Consider the following 16,044-nt stretch of genomic DNA (forward strand, 5'->3'; position numbering starts at 1 on the left):
CCTACATGGGGGAGAGAAGTCTGGTAGTAGACAGTTCCTTAATCTAGCAGAAAAAGGCATAGTTTGATCCAGTGGTGAGAAGCTGAAACTAGACAAAATCAGACTAGAAATAATATGGAAATTTTTAGCAGCAAAGGTAACTAAACATTGGACTAATTTACCTTGGGATTGTGGTATATTCTCCATCACTTTGAAATCTTCAAATCAAGATTGGGCATTATTTTAAAAGATGTGCTGTAGCTCAGCCAGAAATTATGGGCTTGATGAAGAAATTACTGAGTGAGTTTCTTTGGCCTGTGTTATGCAGGAGGTCAGATTAAATTATCATTATCGTCCCTTCTGGCCTTAAAAATGTGTTAATCTATATGAAATCTGAAGTGCAAGGTAAACTTATTAAGTTCTGCAGTGTTATTCTTTTTACAAAAAGTTTGTTTACTTATGGTTTGTTTTCTCCAGATTGCTACTATCTCTCCAGGGATGGCATCCTGTGAAAATACTCTAAATACACTGAGATACGCAAATAGGTATGGGAAATATTTTATTTATAGCTAATTTAGCTGTTGTATTAGATCTCTGAATTGTGGTATTCTGTGATACACAATTATTTTAGGCACTTTCTAATTATTTTTAGTATGCTTGCATTTCTTTCTAAAACACAGACCAAAAGACTGATCCAAGCATTTATTTTATTTGAAGTTAATTTCATGCTTGTGACAGATAACAAGTTAATAGCACTGGAAACTGAATTCCAGTATTTGTTGGTAGACAGGACTATAACAGTGTGTAAGCACCTTCACACTGACCAGTATGCTTCAATTCTGTTCTGGAGGTGTCACATTTTGGGGTAAGAGGACAGGTTCAGTCTCCTTGTGGACCTCATCTGAGATGGTCAGTTGTAGTGTATACACCTTTTCACTAGACCCCCTTGCCGTGAAAGGCACAGTATTGCTTTTCAGAACCTGAGCTTCCAGGCTGGTCTAGAATAGAAAGTGTTGCTGCTTTAACTGTATTGGTATAATTACATCCACAAAAAGCTCCTAGTGTGATGCAATTATACTGGTGTAGAACTGTGTGTACTAGGGCTTTTACTGATGTAATTATAGGTATGACTACACATACATTGGTGTGTAGAGTATAGACCCTGCATGCTCAGCAAGCACAGGGATACCGTGAGGCACTGCTTAGGGGAGTAGAGTACGGACAGGCCATAACCTTATGGTATTCTAGTGATGTCCTGCTTAGGACACCCAGAGCTGTGAGCCACTGTTACCGCTCTGTCACTTTGGATGCAGTGATGTTAATGATTTCTGAGTGTGTCCAGTGAGAGGGACTGGACACTTCAGGGAGACATCTCTGGGGACCTTGGGTGTTGAGGTTCACTGATTGTTACCTGGAAGGCAAGGGTTTGAATAGCAGAGCTTGAAGAGCTGGCTGGCAAGGCTGACAGGTTCATGTTTCAGTGAACTGACACACAGCTTGGCAGCAGCGAAGCTCTCACTCTTGCTGAGGCAGAGTGGTAACTCAGTTATTCACAGCTCTGAGTGTCTTGGAACACTATGACGTTGTGCTCCTGCATGGCTTTCTACATGCCTGCTGCTGTTTTTAGCAGCATAGTGTCCTGCTGCTGGAGCCTTTCCCTGCCGCAGGGAAAGACTCTTGACAGCTCCCTGCTGTTGGACCTTTCCCTGCTCCCTCTCCACTGCCAGAGTCTTTCAGTGCCATGTGTACCAACATACTGCAGGGTAGACAAGGCCTGTATCAGCAAAAAATCACACTCCTCACTGGTACAGTGATAACACTCAAACTTTTAAGTGTAGACCAGCCCTTCTAGATTCCTCCTTTTTCCCCATTATTTCTGTTTTTATTTTAAAACTGTTTCTTCCCTTCAAAAACCAAATATGCTTTTTACATGTTTCTGGATGTGTGTGTGGATGTCCTGTATTGCTTTAATTTAGTCACTTTTACCTTTTTGACACAAGTACAGAAGTATGCAATACAAACAGGATTTTTTGTCACCTGTAAATTTAAGTTTTCTTCTAAACTTGATAACTTGATCTGTAAATGCATAGAATAATGCGGTTGGGCATATATTTTAACTGTCAAGAAGTAGGGAGGTAGAATTTCTCTTATTTTTGTATTACTCCTTTTAGAAGAATTGGGCTTATGAGTAGAAATGGGTAGTCAGGGACTTCTCAACTGCATAGTGTTCTCCAGAGTTCGCAAGAAAAAAAAGAAATCTTTCTAGATCTAAGAAACATTTTAAAGTTACTGTATATTTGAGTATTCTGCTGGAACAAGAACTATGAAATACATGTTCAGCAGTAAACGTATGAGATCCTTTACTTTTTCATAATTGAGCTTTACTTTTTCATAATTGAGGGGAGGCAGTTAATTTGTTTTCTATTTCAAGCATATAAAACTGTCCCTATGCTTGTGATGCTATTATGCTCTGCAAAAATAATGCACTGCAAGCCTGTATGTGTTTTTTAATATTTCTGTAACAAGTTTCTTAGAAAACTTGGTTTACCTTTTAGAGAGACCCATATACTGTGCAGAAGTATTAATTATATTTGTCTTTGTGTGCCAAAATCTAATACAAACCTAATATTTGTAGACTTTGTCCATGCATTTAAATCTTGCACTTGCCTTTGTATTTTAACTCTTAATGCTCTTTTAGCAATGTCATTTTCATATCAATTTTAGGGCTGTCAATTAACCGCACTTAACTCATGCGATTAACTCAAAAAATTAATTGTGATTAAAAAAAGAATCGTGATTTAATCACACTGTTAAACAATAGAATACCAATAGAAATTTATTAAATTTTTGCATGTTTTTCTACATTTTCAAATATATTGATTTCTATTACAACACAGAATACAAAGTGTACACTGCTCATTTTATATTATTTTTATTACAAATATTTGCACTGTAAAAATGAAAAATATTTCTTTTATCAATTCACCTCATACAAGTACTGTAGTGCAATCTCTTTATCATGAAAGTGCAACTTACAAATGTAGATTGTTTTGTTGTTACATAACTGCTCTCAAAAACAAAACAAAATGTAAAACTTTAGAGCCTACAAGTCCACTCAGTCCTACTTCTAGTTTGTTTTACATTTATTTACAAGAGATGCTGCTGCCTGTTTCTTATTTACAATGTCACCTGAAAGTGAGAACAGGCGTTTGCATGGCAGTTTTGTAGCTAGTGTTGCAAGGTATTTATGTGCTAGTTATGCTAAACATTTGTATGGCCCTCCATGCTTCGGTCACCATTCCAGAGGATATACTTCCATGCTGATGATGCTTGTAAAAAAGATAATGCATTAATTAAAGTTGTGACTGAACTCCTTGGGGCAGAATTGTATGTCTTCATCTCTGTTTTACCCGCATTCTGCCATATTTCATGTTATAGCAGTCTCAGATGATGACCTAGCACGTTTGTTTTAAGAACACTTTCACTGCAGATTTGACAAAATGCAAAGAAGATACCTGTCATAAAACAGATAGTAGGAGTTAATAGAACAGAAGTACTTTATATCTCTTTTGCCTGTAAAGGGTTAACAAGATCAGTGAGCCAGGCTGTCACCTGACCAGAGGACCAATCAGGGGACAGGATCAAATCTTGAGGGAGGGAAGTTTTTGTGTGTGCTGTTAGTTTTTGGTGGTGGTTCTCTCTGGGTTTTGAGAGTGACCAGACGTGCAACCAGGTTTCTCTCCAATCTCCTTGATACAGTCTCTTATATGTCCAGAATAGTGAGTACTAGGTAGATAAGGCGAGTTAGGCTTATGTTTGTTTTCTTTATTTGCAAATGTGTATTTGGCTGGGAGGAGTTAAAATTTGTATTTTGCTGAAAGGATTTTAATTTGTACTTAGGCTGGGAGGGTATTCCCAGTGTCTATAGCTGAAAGACCCTGTAACATATTCCATCTTAAATTTACAAAGATAATTTTTACTGTTTTTCTTTCTTTAATTAAAAGCTTTTCTTGTTTAAGAACCTGATTTGTTTTTTTATTCTGGTGAGACCCCAAGGGACTGGGTCTGGATCCACCAGGGAATTGGTGGGGAGAAAGGAGGGAAGGGGGAGAGAGAGGTTAATTTTCTCTCTGTGTTAGGATTACTTTCTCTCTCAGGGAGAGTCTGGGAGGGAGAGAGAGTAGGAGGGGGGAAGGTGGATTTTCCTCTCTGTTTTTGAGATTCAAGGAGTTTGAATCACAGTAATCTTCCAGGGTAACCCAGGGAGGGGAAGCCTGGGAGAGGCAACGGTGAGGGAAAGGGTTTACTTTCCTTGTGTTAAGATCCAGAGGGACTGGGTCTTGGGGGTTCCCGGGCAAGGTTTTAGGGGGACCAGAGTGTACCAGGCACTGGAATTCCTGGTTGGTGGCAGTGCTACAAGTACTAAGCTGGTAATTGAGCTTAGAGGAATTCATGCTGGTACCCCATCTTTTGGACGCTAAGGTTCAGAGTGGGGATTATACCGTGACAATACCAATGTAAGATTTCTAAAAATAGCTACAGCACTTGACCCAAGGTTTAAGAATCAGAAGTGCCTACCAAAATCTGAGACTGATGAGGTGTGAAGCATGTTTTCAGAAGTCTTAAAGAGCAGCACTCAGATGCGGAAACTACAGAACCCGAACCACCAAAAAAGAAAATCAACCTTCTGCTGGTGGCATCTGACTCAGATGATGAAAATGAACATGCATTGGTCTGCTCTGCTTTGGATCGTTGTCAGGCAGAACCCATCATCAGCATGGATGCATGTCCTATGGAATGATGGTTGAAGATGAAGGGACATATGAATCTTTAGTTTATCTGGCACGTAAATATCTTGTAATGTCGGCTACAATGGTGTCAGGCAAACGCCTGTTCTCACTTTCAGGTGACATTGTAAGCAAGAAGCAGGCAGCATTATCTCCTGCAAATTGTAATTGAGTTTGTTTGTCTGAGCGATTGGCTGAAGTAGGAGTGAGTGGACTTGGAGGCTCTAAAGTTTTATATAGTTTCATTTTTCAGTGCAGTTATTTTTTATACATAATTCTATATTTGTAAGTTCAACTTTCATGATAAAGAGATTTGCACTACAGTACTTGTATGAGCTGAGTTGTGTTTTGTTTTTTATAGTGCAAATATTTGTAATGAAAATAAATATAAAGTGAGCACTGTACACTTTGTATTCTGTGTTGTAATTGAAATCAATATATTTTAAAATGTAGAAAACCTCCACAAATATTTAAATAAATGGTATTCCATTATTGTTTAACAATGTGCTTAATCACAATTTTTTTAATCACTTGACAGCATTAATCAATTTATAAATAAGTGACTTCCTGTGGATATTATATGAACTGTAGATACATTAAATAATTGTGCGCAGTTTACAATACGCATGAAACTGGGTAGTATGCAGTTTGAAGTAATTATAATTGTAGTCACTTGATATTTTGAAAAGAGCAATTCCATGGAATATTGAACTTGGGCCAAATTCTGTTCATTATACCAATGTATACCCAGAATAACTCCACTGAAGACAGTGGAATTATTACGAATTTACACTGCGGTAAATGAGCAGAATTTGGCCAGTTGAATTTTCTTAGAAACATGTTTGAAACGCAAATTTGAGGAAGGCCTAAATGTCTCAACACTGTCTCTAAACATGTTTTATCTTAAAAACAAACTGCTTCATTTGTTTCATTCTTTTCAAAGCTATAAAGGAGAATGCTAAATGAAAAGTTGTCATTTTAATTAATGTCTTTACAAGAACACTTTCTTTTAATATGCTGCTGTATCTTGCTGCTGCAGAGTAAAGGAATTTGGAATTAGTCCTTCGGACATTCCCTTCTCACAGAGTAGTGGCAGTCGCTCTGATCTCTCTCCTTCCTATGAGTATGACGACTTTTCTCCTTCGATCACCAGGTCTACTTCATTCTATATATGGAATCTTTATTTTAAGTTTTTCTGTTTAGCTGTATAATTTTACAGACCCAAACCTTCATTTATTCCCTTGCCTTGAGTCATTGCATACTTTGTTTTCGTCCTGTTTGACAGGTGATGGTACTGCATGGTCTGCAATCATCTTCCCAATTTTTTGTTCATTTTTCTTTCTTAAACATTTGAATATTTCATATTCAGGCTTGCTTTTCCCTTCATACATAAAAATGGTGATGTCATCTTTGTAGATTTAGTGGATTGGTTCTCATGTCTGTTTTGAGTAATTCTAAGTCTTTGAATTTTATTACCTGATAAAAATAAAAGGAAATGTAATACATTTTTATTTTTCATTAGTGTAGTGAATCCTATGTATACGTGTGGGGGTTTTGGATTTTGGTTTTTTTTTTTTTTACTCCATATTAGCAAGTTGTTAAAGTTAATTATTACTGAAGGATATTTGTCTAACCTCTCTGGTTTATTTGCAAATTTGGATTCATTTAGTTCATAAACTTTTCTTAAAGTGGACATCCTTGCTTGAATGGATGATGTCAGCTGCACTTTTGTAAACTGTTTTCATTTTGCTAATGTTCAACTTTTCTAAGAATCTCAGAATTGAAATTGGCTTTAATTAATGATCTGTCCCTTCTTTGTGGACACTAGATTGCTAGTGCAAGTAAACAGATTTTGGTTTTTAAGGTAAAAAAGTGCTATATCATTTATTAACCAAAAAGATGCACACAACGATAGAGAAATATATTGGTCAGATTTTGGTGTACAATCTGTGAAGCTCCTTACACTAACAATTACAACTATTATTGACTTGTTATACAGTTCTTAAATGTTTATGGTTAGGGTTGTTTTTTCCCTTCTTGAACCCGTTTATAACAAAGACAGTCTTGCATTCACTATCTTTAAATCTGAATGGGATGTTTTTCGAACAGATATGTTCCAACTCAACCACAAGTTATTGGCCTTGATGAAATGGATGAAATTATGTGTCCTGTGTTTATATAGAAGGGCAGACTAGATGATCACAATGGTGCTTTTTTGGCCTTAAAATCACATTAAATTTGTGAAGTTGACATCACCTTTATTAAATGAATTAAATTGCACCATAAGGTTTTAATTTATTTTTGCTATTTTACGTAGAACATCATTTATTTTAAAATAAAATATATTTTTTTGGTGATTGTAGAGTGAAGGAACTGACGGTTGATCCTAGTGCTGCAGGAGATATCCGTCCAATTATACACCATGCTCCAAATCAAATTGATGATTTAGAGACACAATGGGGTGTAGGGAGCTCACCTCAGAGAGATGATCTTAAACTTCTTTGTGAACAAAATGTAAGTAGTGTTCATCACTTTAGGTGAGTGTGTATATATAATACTGTCTTAGGATTTGATCTACTGTTGAATTCAGAGTAATATATGTTTATAAGGCTACTGGCTACTTGGTTGACTATAGTTAGCCTCTGGACTCTTTCATATTGTCATATAAAGTTAATGCTGATGCTAAAAATGTGTTTTTGGGGGGTTTGCTTTGTTTCAGATTCATTCTGTTTTCCTTGTTGCTAAGGTCACTTCAGTAGCACTGCCTGTTTCCTTTAAAAGTTGCTGCTTTTCTCCGGATAGTTTTTCCTAGCATGCCTTAATCCCATATTAGGCAACTGGCAGCATTTTGTAAAGCCCTTTCTTTCCATTATTGCTTCTAGGGCTCTCAGTATTACTACTCAAGATATTTTCCTTTCATGCAAATAGCTGTTTCAAGTGATTTTCTTCCCTGCAAGGCTTGCTAGCATGCATTTTTCCATGCTTAATTTTATTTTGCTTTATGCCCATGTTTCTAGTAGTTGGAGGCTGCCTTAGGATGGGGCTTGACTCCCTCTTCGGGAACAAAACCCAAATCAGTCTGCCTCATGTCCTTAATTACAGATGGTTTCCTGACCTATCATCTTTTTTGAGCTGCAGAGCATAGAGAACACTTTAGAATGGTTCTGAGAGCTTGTCTATACTTCGAAACTTGCAGACATAACATAGCTATTACAGAATAATTATAATCATTATTACAGTATAAGATGCCATGTGGATGGTCTTATTCCAGAATAGATTTATTTGGGCATAAGCTTTCCTGGGTAAAAAACCCCACTTCTTCTCTGAAAGCTTATGCCCAAATAAACCTGTTAGTCTTTAAGGTGCCACCGGACTCCTTGTTGTTTTTGTGGATACAGACTAACACGGCTACCCCTCTGATACTTATTCCAGAATGAAAAAAGCAACAGAGTGTCCTGTGGCACCTTGCAGACTAACAGACGTATTGGAGCATAAGCTTTCATGGGTGAATACCCACTTTGTCAGACGCATGTGAGCAAGCTTATGCACCAATATGTCTGTTAGTCCATAAGGTACCACAGGACTCTTTGTTGCTTTTTACAGATCCATACTAACATGGCTACGCCTCTGATACTTTATTCCAAAATAGGTCTTTTGGTAAACTTCCAGGTGTAGACAAGCCCTAATTTAGCTCCAGATTGATTCCTTTGCTTTTCCCTGCTGGATAGTATTTTGGGCTCCTCTTTAGGAGATTGCTTTCATAACAAAGGCGCAGTGTGCCACAGCTGGGCCTGCTTCGCCTTAGGTAGAGACAAAGAGCTGCAGGCTTCCTGGGCAACTCTCCTGCACCTTGCCAAGCAAATCAGTACTGCATCTTTTGCTCTCTGGAAGTCGCCTCTGCCTGCCTCCTTGGCTTTGAGTCTGTCATTGGCCACACCAATTGTGCTGGAAGGAATGACTTTTTAGGCATTGGCACCTCTGTTAGAAAGCACAGTAGAAGTAGACTAATAGGTAGCCAGGTCCCCTTCCTCTTGAGTGCTGAGTCTGGTCCTGCCTCTTTAATTGCACCACTAAAGTAAAACTCCGTTTGTGGAAATGGTGAGTATGGATACACAGAGAAGAAAAATTCTTAGGTATCTAATCTGAACTTTCTTGAGATCCTGTGTTACTTTTCCTGTTCTCACTGGTGTTGGCAACATCTCCCTGTTTAGTATCTGTAGATCTAATTAACATTTCTTTCTCTTCCAGATCACTAGTAGATGTGTAAAAAGAATAGGCTTAATGATTTCTGTGGTTCCCACTCCATGTTTCCTTCTTGATCTTTCTTTCTTTCTTTCTTTTGGTTACTCAGTAGAAGAAGTGCTTGGAAAATTATAACAAAAAAGATGAAAAATAAATGAAATTTCATTTGTTTTGCCACTTTTTTCCCCCTCCCTTCACCCAATTTCTGATGATATATAGCCAGGTGCAAGTAGTTGAAAATTGTACACTCCTGAGTCCCTTTTTCAGCAGTACAGCTTTCTATATATTTCTCTTTGTTATCTTGGGATAGGATGAAACATCTATTTAATGTATTAGTTTTAAAGCAAAATTAATCACAGAATAATAAACTTTTATTATTTTTTCAAGGAGGAAGAAGTTTCTCCACAGTTGTTTACTTTCCACGAAGCTGTGTCACAAATGGTAGAAATGGAAGAGCAAGTAGTAGAAGACCACAGGGCTGTCTTCCAGGTAAAATACTGATCATTGCATTGTATTTGTATTAATCAAATAGCTCACATTGGCCAGAGGGAAGTTCAAACTCTTGGGACATAAAATGTTGTGGTATGCTAGTGCAGTCATACCGTCACAGATTTCTAAACACAATTCTTATGGGCAAGGCCATTGCGGCAAGATAGAGTCAGAATCCTATATAATACACCATGTCCCCCAACCACAAACTCCTTTGTCACGGTGGCAGAGGAGAAGCATACTGATATATTGTCTGTGAAACCCAGTGTAATTTCTGTTGTTTTCTTTTCAGAAGCTGATAGTCTTAAAGAAGTCTCGTTACCATAGCGCAGTTACTGTTTTTTTTTTCAGTATTGAGTTAATTCTTGTGCTTTGGTTCCTTTGTGGTTTTAGTCATGCCTTCCAGTATTAGTGGCTGTGTGTTTTGGGGATGAAGTTTATTTGGCACTAACCCCACAATCTGAGCTTGAAATTTGGCAATCTAATCAAAAGACTATATGTACAAACCAAGACTGATTCTAGACAAAGATCTATCAGTGTCTACAACCAGCTAATTCAGAGGCTAGTTTCATCACGCAGACCTGCCTCTAGTTACATGACTAGTTATTTTGTGCGGGAGCTAGGTAGGTTGGTTCTTTCACCACAAACCATTCCATTTAGAAGAATATCACCAAGCACATGGGGTCCTGATTGTGACTAGGGCTCCTAGGCACTCCTGTAATACAAATAATGAGTAGTAGTAATAAAGTGCCAGCTCTCAAGGCCTCTAGATCAGGTAAAGAAAAGTCTTTAGGCAGGCTACAAACTTGACTTACCTGCTCCTAAAGAAATGATCCTGGTTATGCTGAGCAAAATGTTGACCATCTATCTGCTTTTTCTGGGTTGTGGTTTGCCAAGCATTCCCATCTCCAGTTGTTCAGTAGGTAAGATGGGTACTGCATTTTGTGGACAACCTTTAACTATGACAGGATTGATTTGTGTCAGCTACATTGCTTAGTTGTGGAAATTTGCACTTTCCACACTTACATTCTTTCCTAGTTTTTGCTGATCCAGACACTTTTCCTATGAATGGATGGTGTTGGGATTTTTTTGTTGTATATTGGGTATATTTTGTCTTACGAATGTACATTGTAATAAGCTAACTCTGATTTTCTTACTACAAAAATCCCCCTAAAAACATTGAGTTTTGTGTTTTGTTTAAAGAATGTTGCCAACTTTATGTTGGATAGTGGTCAATGTAGTAATCTTTTGGGGGAAATGAGAGTGTAGAAATTCCCTATTAAAATATTCCTTTGCAGATTGTGTCTGATTAGAATAATCGTTATGGCCATTGAAAAATAAAGTATTTTTTAAAAGCTTTAAGGTGATGTACGTATATTTTGTTAAGATTCTTAATAGCGGGTTTTAGAAGAGATGAAAATGTATTTATTTTAATTTGCCCAAACAAATTAATCAAGTGCCTATTCTGCGCTGTAAGGGCCTTTGACAAATTTATTTGTATCCGCTGTGTTTTTAAAGTAACTTCACCTTGGGCCCAAGACATTAGACTGTAGGAAAATGTTCAGAGGTGTCGCATTTTCAAATGTGATGTAGCGAGCTAGGAGCATAACTCTCTCATTGAAAGCCACTTGGACTTAGGAGACTAATTGAATGAGTCATTTTTGAAAATGGAACTTAGTCTCCTAAGTCACTTGGCACTTTTGAAAATTGCGCCTATTGTCTAGCTCCTTCCTCCCTAAAAGCCTGAGGTAGATGGGTTTTGTGGTGTGCCCTGAAACTTGAACAGTTTGGGCTACTGAGAATTGGACTAGGGGACAGGGAAAGAATTCATTCCAAGGTTGTGCGTCCATCCTCTAGAACCCCGTGAGCAGCTTTCTCTTTTAAACTGAAATGTTTTCATCTGGAGTGCTTCTGCTGATCATAGCTGCAGCAAGATCTCATTGGGAGAGGGGTAGTCTCCAGAATAGACCAGTTTAAGCCAGTGAACCCCATTGTCCCCTGCCATAGGTCAGCTTTGCACTTCCAGAGTGTTTGAAAGCTGCCCTAAAGCTGGCTTAGCCAGCTCCTAGAGGTCTTCCTCAATGTAGGGCAGCGGTTCTCAAACTGTGGATCCAGACCCCATTTTAATGGGATTGCCAGGACTGGCTTAGACTTGCTGGGGCCTGGGCTCAGAGCCAAAGCTTGAGCCCCACCGCACAGGGCCAATGCTGAAGCCTAAGGACTTCAGCCCTGGGTGGCAGGACTCCTAAGAATATAAAAGCGGCCATACTGGGTCAGACCAAAGGTCCATCTAGCCCAGTATCCTGTCATCCAACCGTGGATTCCTTCCAGACGATGTCGTGGTGAGTTGAAATTATGGGATTGTTTCCCTCTTCTCCAGTTGGATATTCTCCTTCACTGAGGCTTTCATCCTCCTCAGCAGCACAGAGGCTGTCAGACTGGGGGTTGGGCCACTCTGCTGTGTCCTGGAAAGTCTCATCTATGTACCTCTCTGTCTCCCTTAGCTCCTCTAGTTCAGCCACTCTGGTCTCCAAAGCCTGTACACGGTCTCTGAGGGCCAGGAGCTCCTTGCACCGAATGCACACGTATGCCACCCGCCCATAGGGCAGGTAATCATACATGCTGCATTGGGTGAAATAAACTGGATAGCCCCCACTCTGTTGCTGGACTTTTGCCTGCATTATCTTTTTACTCCTGAAGCTCGTTTCTTGGTTGATGTTTTGTTTTTATTGGGGGGTGGTTTTGGCTTTAAGTTTTAAAGAATGTTAAGTTTATCTAGCACCACTTCCCCTCTAAACTCCCCTTTCAGCTGCTCCTGTTCGCTAGCTCCCCTGGTAACTCATGTTACAGGCCCCCTGTCTGGAGCCGAAGCTCTTGGACTTTGGCTTTGGCCTCCCTTCCTGAGGCATTAGGACTCAGGTTTCAGTCCCCCTTCTTATACCTATCCCATAGAACTGGAAGGGACCCCAAAAGATCATTGAGTCCAGCCCCCTGCCTTCGCTAGCAGGACCAAGTACTGATTTTGCCCCAAACCTCTAAGTGCTCCCCTCAAGGACTGAACTCACAACCCTGAGTTTAGCAGGCCAATGCTCAAACCACTGAGCCTATCCCAGAGTTTTTTGACTCTTGGAGTCGTGTGGTAATTTTCAGTGTCAGAAGGGGTCATGGTACAATGAAGTTTGAGAGCCCCTGGTGTAGGGGAATCCTCTTGTGGAATGGAGCTGTTGTAGTGGCTCCTATGGCACAGACCCCTCCCATAAAGCTTGCTTGGGGATGTGTCACGGGGGGTTCAAATGGTCCCTTGGAGTGGTGGGCAGCCAACACATACTAGCTCAGTGCATGGTGTCCTTATATCAGGGCTACAAAGGTGGCATCAAGCAGTGATTTCCCCCCCCCCTCCCCCGCCGCTTGCGGCTATGCTCCAGACTGTAGCAGAGAATTGGGGCCACTATCTTTGGCAGTTCCTGACACAGCCATTGGAATGAAGGAACCATGTATAAATGTATTTAAAACCTACAGTTTTTCTACGTAGAAAACAAAAATTCAGATACTGAAGTGAATTTGTGTTACAATTCATGAAATTGTTTGTCTAGTAAAAGGGTATAACTAGCTTTGTAAAAGCAGAAAGCTGAATTCACAAAGTCTATCTGTCTTCAGACTGTCCCTTGGCTAATGCATTCAGCTGTCGTGTATCTCTTGTCTTTTCAGGAATCTATTCGATGGTTGGAAGATGAAAAAGCTCTTCTAGAGATGACTGAAGAAGTAGATTATGATGTGGATTCTTATGCTACACAACTTGAAGCAATTCTAGAACAAAAAATTGACATTCTGACTGAACTCCGAGGTAAGGCTGTGTTTTTTGTCCATTTATGAGTAGGCGTCTACCAAATTCACAGCTGTGAAAATCACATCACAGACAGTGGAATCTGGTCTCCCTCATGAAACGTGGCCCAGCTCAGAAGGCAGAGCGGAGAGTGAGAGCTGCTGGCTTTGAAGGCAGTGCCACCGTCAGCAGCAGCGGAGAAGTAAGGGTGGTAATACCGTGACCCCTTAATAAGCTTGCAACTCCCTGTGATGGGTTGCCCCCCTTCAAGATGCCACCTGATGTGCTGGGATACCACCGAGGCCGCTTGTACTGCCAGCATGGACCCCCTTTAACCTGTCTTGCTGATCCAGGCTCTTAAGCCTCCTCTAGCATACACACACAGCAGGGCCACACACAGCTGCAGAAAGACACAGACATAGAGCTCTTGAAGACTCAGCTTAAGGGACTTGCTCCAGCACTCAGGTGTCCACCTCCCTTGGAGTGCAGACCCAAAGATATATTGTCTTGCGCTGTAGAGAAATCCATACAATGTAAGCTGATAAATTCGTCCCCTCCCTCAGTGAGGAGCAAGATATGCACAACTCCATTCCCGCTACTCTCCCTGGTTAGAAATTACAGAAACGGGATTTAATATAAAGAAAACAAAATGTATTAACTATAAAAGGCAGATTTAAAGTGGTTAAAGGATTAGCAAACAGAACAAAGCAGATTACTGAGCAAATAAAACAAAACACGCAAACTAAGCTTGATTCACACAAGAAACATTACAAGAAGCAATTTCTCACCCTAAATGTTGAATTAGGCAGAATGCAGAGTTTCTGTAGCTCAGAGTTCTAGTTATTTATTCATACAGACTGGACCCCTGTCTCAATCTGGACTCACCCCTGCCTTTCCCTTCAGGTTAGTTTCTTTTGTCCCTTCAGGTTCTTTCAGCAGTCCTTCTTCTTGGGTAGGCCATGGAGGAGAGTCTGGAATGCCTTCCCTCCCAGCCTTAAATAGAATTTACATAAGGCGGGAAGCTTTTCCCAAACTTGACCTCCTCTTCCTGTGGGGGGAAAATTACTAGAAGTCCAAGGTAGTGTTTAGTACCAGGTGGCAGGACCACCTAACCTAGTAGTGTCAGCTAGTCTCGGGATGCCTCACAGGACGGAGAGAGATTAGTATCTTCAAAATCTTGTTGTTTCTTCCTGATGGCCCATCAAATTTGATGGCCTGTTGTGTGGTGGGTGTCTTCCAAATACATACCCAGCTGTAATTGTTACTTAGTCCATATTCGTAACTTTAGATACAGAAATGATACATGCAAACAAAGTGGATAATCACATTAAGTAAATCATAACCTTTCCAATCATATCTTACATGAGCCATCTTGCATAAAGTATACCTGTTATGTCATATCCATATCATAAGCATATTTTCATAAAGAATATGGAGTGTAACGTCACACTCCTTTTTGGGTCAGGTCCCCCAGTTTGAGAAATGCTGTGGAGGAATCATGCATTTTTCGTTAGTTGGTCATGGCATACATAGCAAGTTTCACAGATGTGTAACATCTGTGAAATTTGCTATTTATGCCATGACCAACCTGTGAAAAATGTGTGATTTCTCCTTGATTTAAGTAGACCCCTATTTATGTGTGCGTTACTAGCTGTGGGTTTTTATACATCAAAAGGACTAACTAACAATAATGAGCTATAACTGAACATTGTTAATTTTTTTCTTCCTCTGTCCTACAACCCATGTTCAATACAGAGAGCACTATAGCTGCATTACACCGGATCAAGGAAGCAAATAATATGTCAGTACCAGTATGGGGAAAAATTCTTCACTTTGCCCCCCTGGATCCTGGAAGTATGGAACCTATGCTCAGTCCTCCAGCTTTTTGATCTTTGTCTATCTCTCTGTCCTAGCCCATTCAAACCAACAATGGAAGGAAACAGTCTAAATGGAATTGCAGGAAAAGGGAAAATAAGGCAGAGATAAATAAATAGTCTGCCAGTTAACTCCCAACTGCTGCTTTATTTCCCAACTGCGTATCAGAGGCTGGGGAGACGGCTTCTCTCACATTGTCACTCTTCTAGGTCTGCCCACCAGAGTTTAGATCTGTATCCAGCTATGAACAGCTCTTGCTTACCAATGTGTTCTCAACTCAGAAGCCTTCATCTCTGCAGCTTGTTTTCAACCTCTCTTTCAATCACATCAGAATGCAGATTCTTCTTAGTGCCCCAGATTCTCTTCAAACTGTATCTAATCTAGAGCCACTCCTCACGGCATAATTGGTCACTCCAGTGAGAGTAATGGGGTGAATTTACACCTCAGAGTCATTGGTTTTGGATATATTTGGATATATTGGGTTTCTTTGAAACCATGTTGTTAGGAAGTTCCTTTCAAAAAAAAAAAAAAAAGTTTTAGATTTTGCACAATCTGAATATGTCCTGCAGGCCACATGAATGCATTTATTGGCCGTGTCCCACAAGTTATATATTTAATGCTCCTGCTCTAACACTGTATGTTGGGTTAAGTGTAACTCAAACAGTCTAACAAAAGAATGTTACACTTTCCTTGTGCCACCTGTGAGCCCCTTAGTTAGAGGATTGCTTCCTCTGAGGAAGACAAGTTGGTACACATTGGCAGTGGCTTTGGTGAAGCACCAAATTGGGCAACTCCACACTCTTTCAAAATCATTACAGGCTGCCTTTGAAATAAGGTGCTGCAAGCATA

General features: G+C 39.7%; 1 protein-coding gene across 5 annotated transcripts in view; it reads left to right on the forward strand.

Annotated features, from left to right (window-relative positions):
• KIF2A (kinesin family member 2A) overlaps positions 1–16,044 on the forward strand; it is an 86,363-nt gene that overhangs the window by 67,617 nt on the left and 2,702 nt on the right. For 2 of the 5 annotated variants that reach the window (XM_050946939.1, XM_050946941.1), the window contains exons 16-20: positions 457–524; positions 5,806–5,919; positions 7,130–7,280; positions 9,396–9,497; positions 13,206–13,341. In XM_050946939.1, the coding sequence (XP_050802896.1) occupies positions 457–524; positions 5,806–5,919; positions 7,130–7,280; positions 9,396–9,497; positions 13,206–13,341 (571 nt within the window). The remainder of the gene's footprint in view (positions 1–456; positions 525–5,805; positions 5,920–7,129; positions 7,281–9,395; positions 9,498–13,205; positions 13,342–16,044) is intronic. The other 3 variants (XM_050946943.1, XM_050946944.1, XM_050946940.1) reach the window with 2 other exon arrangements.

This window comes from Gopherus flavomarginatus, chromosome 3 (genome assembly GCF_025201925.1).
Source record: "Gopherus flavomarginatus isolate rGopFla2 chromosome 3, rGopFla2.mat.asm, whole genome shotgun sequence".
Classification (NCBI taxonomy): Eukaryota; Metazoa; Chordata; order Testudines; family Testudinidae; genus Gopherus; species Gopherus flavomarginatus.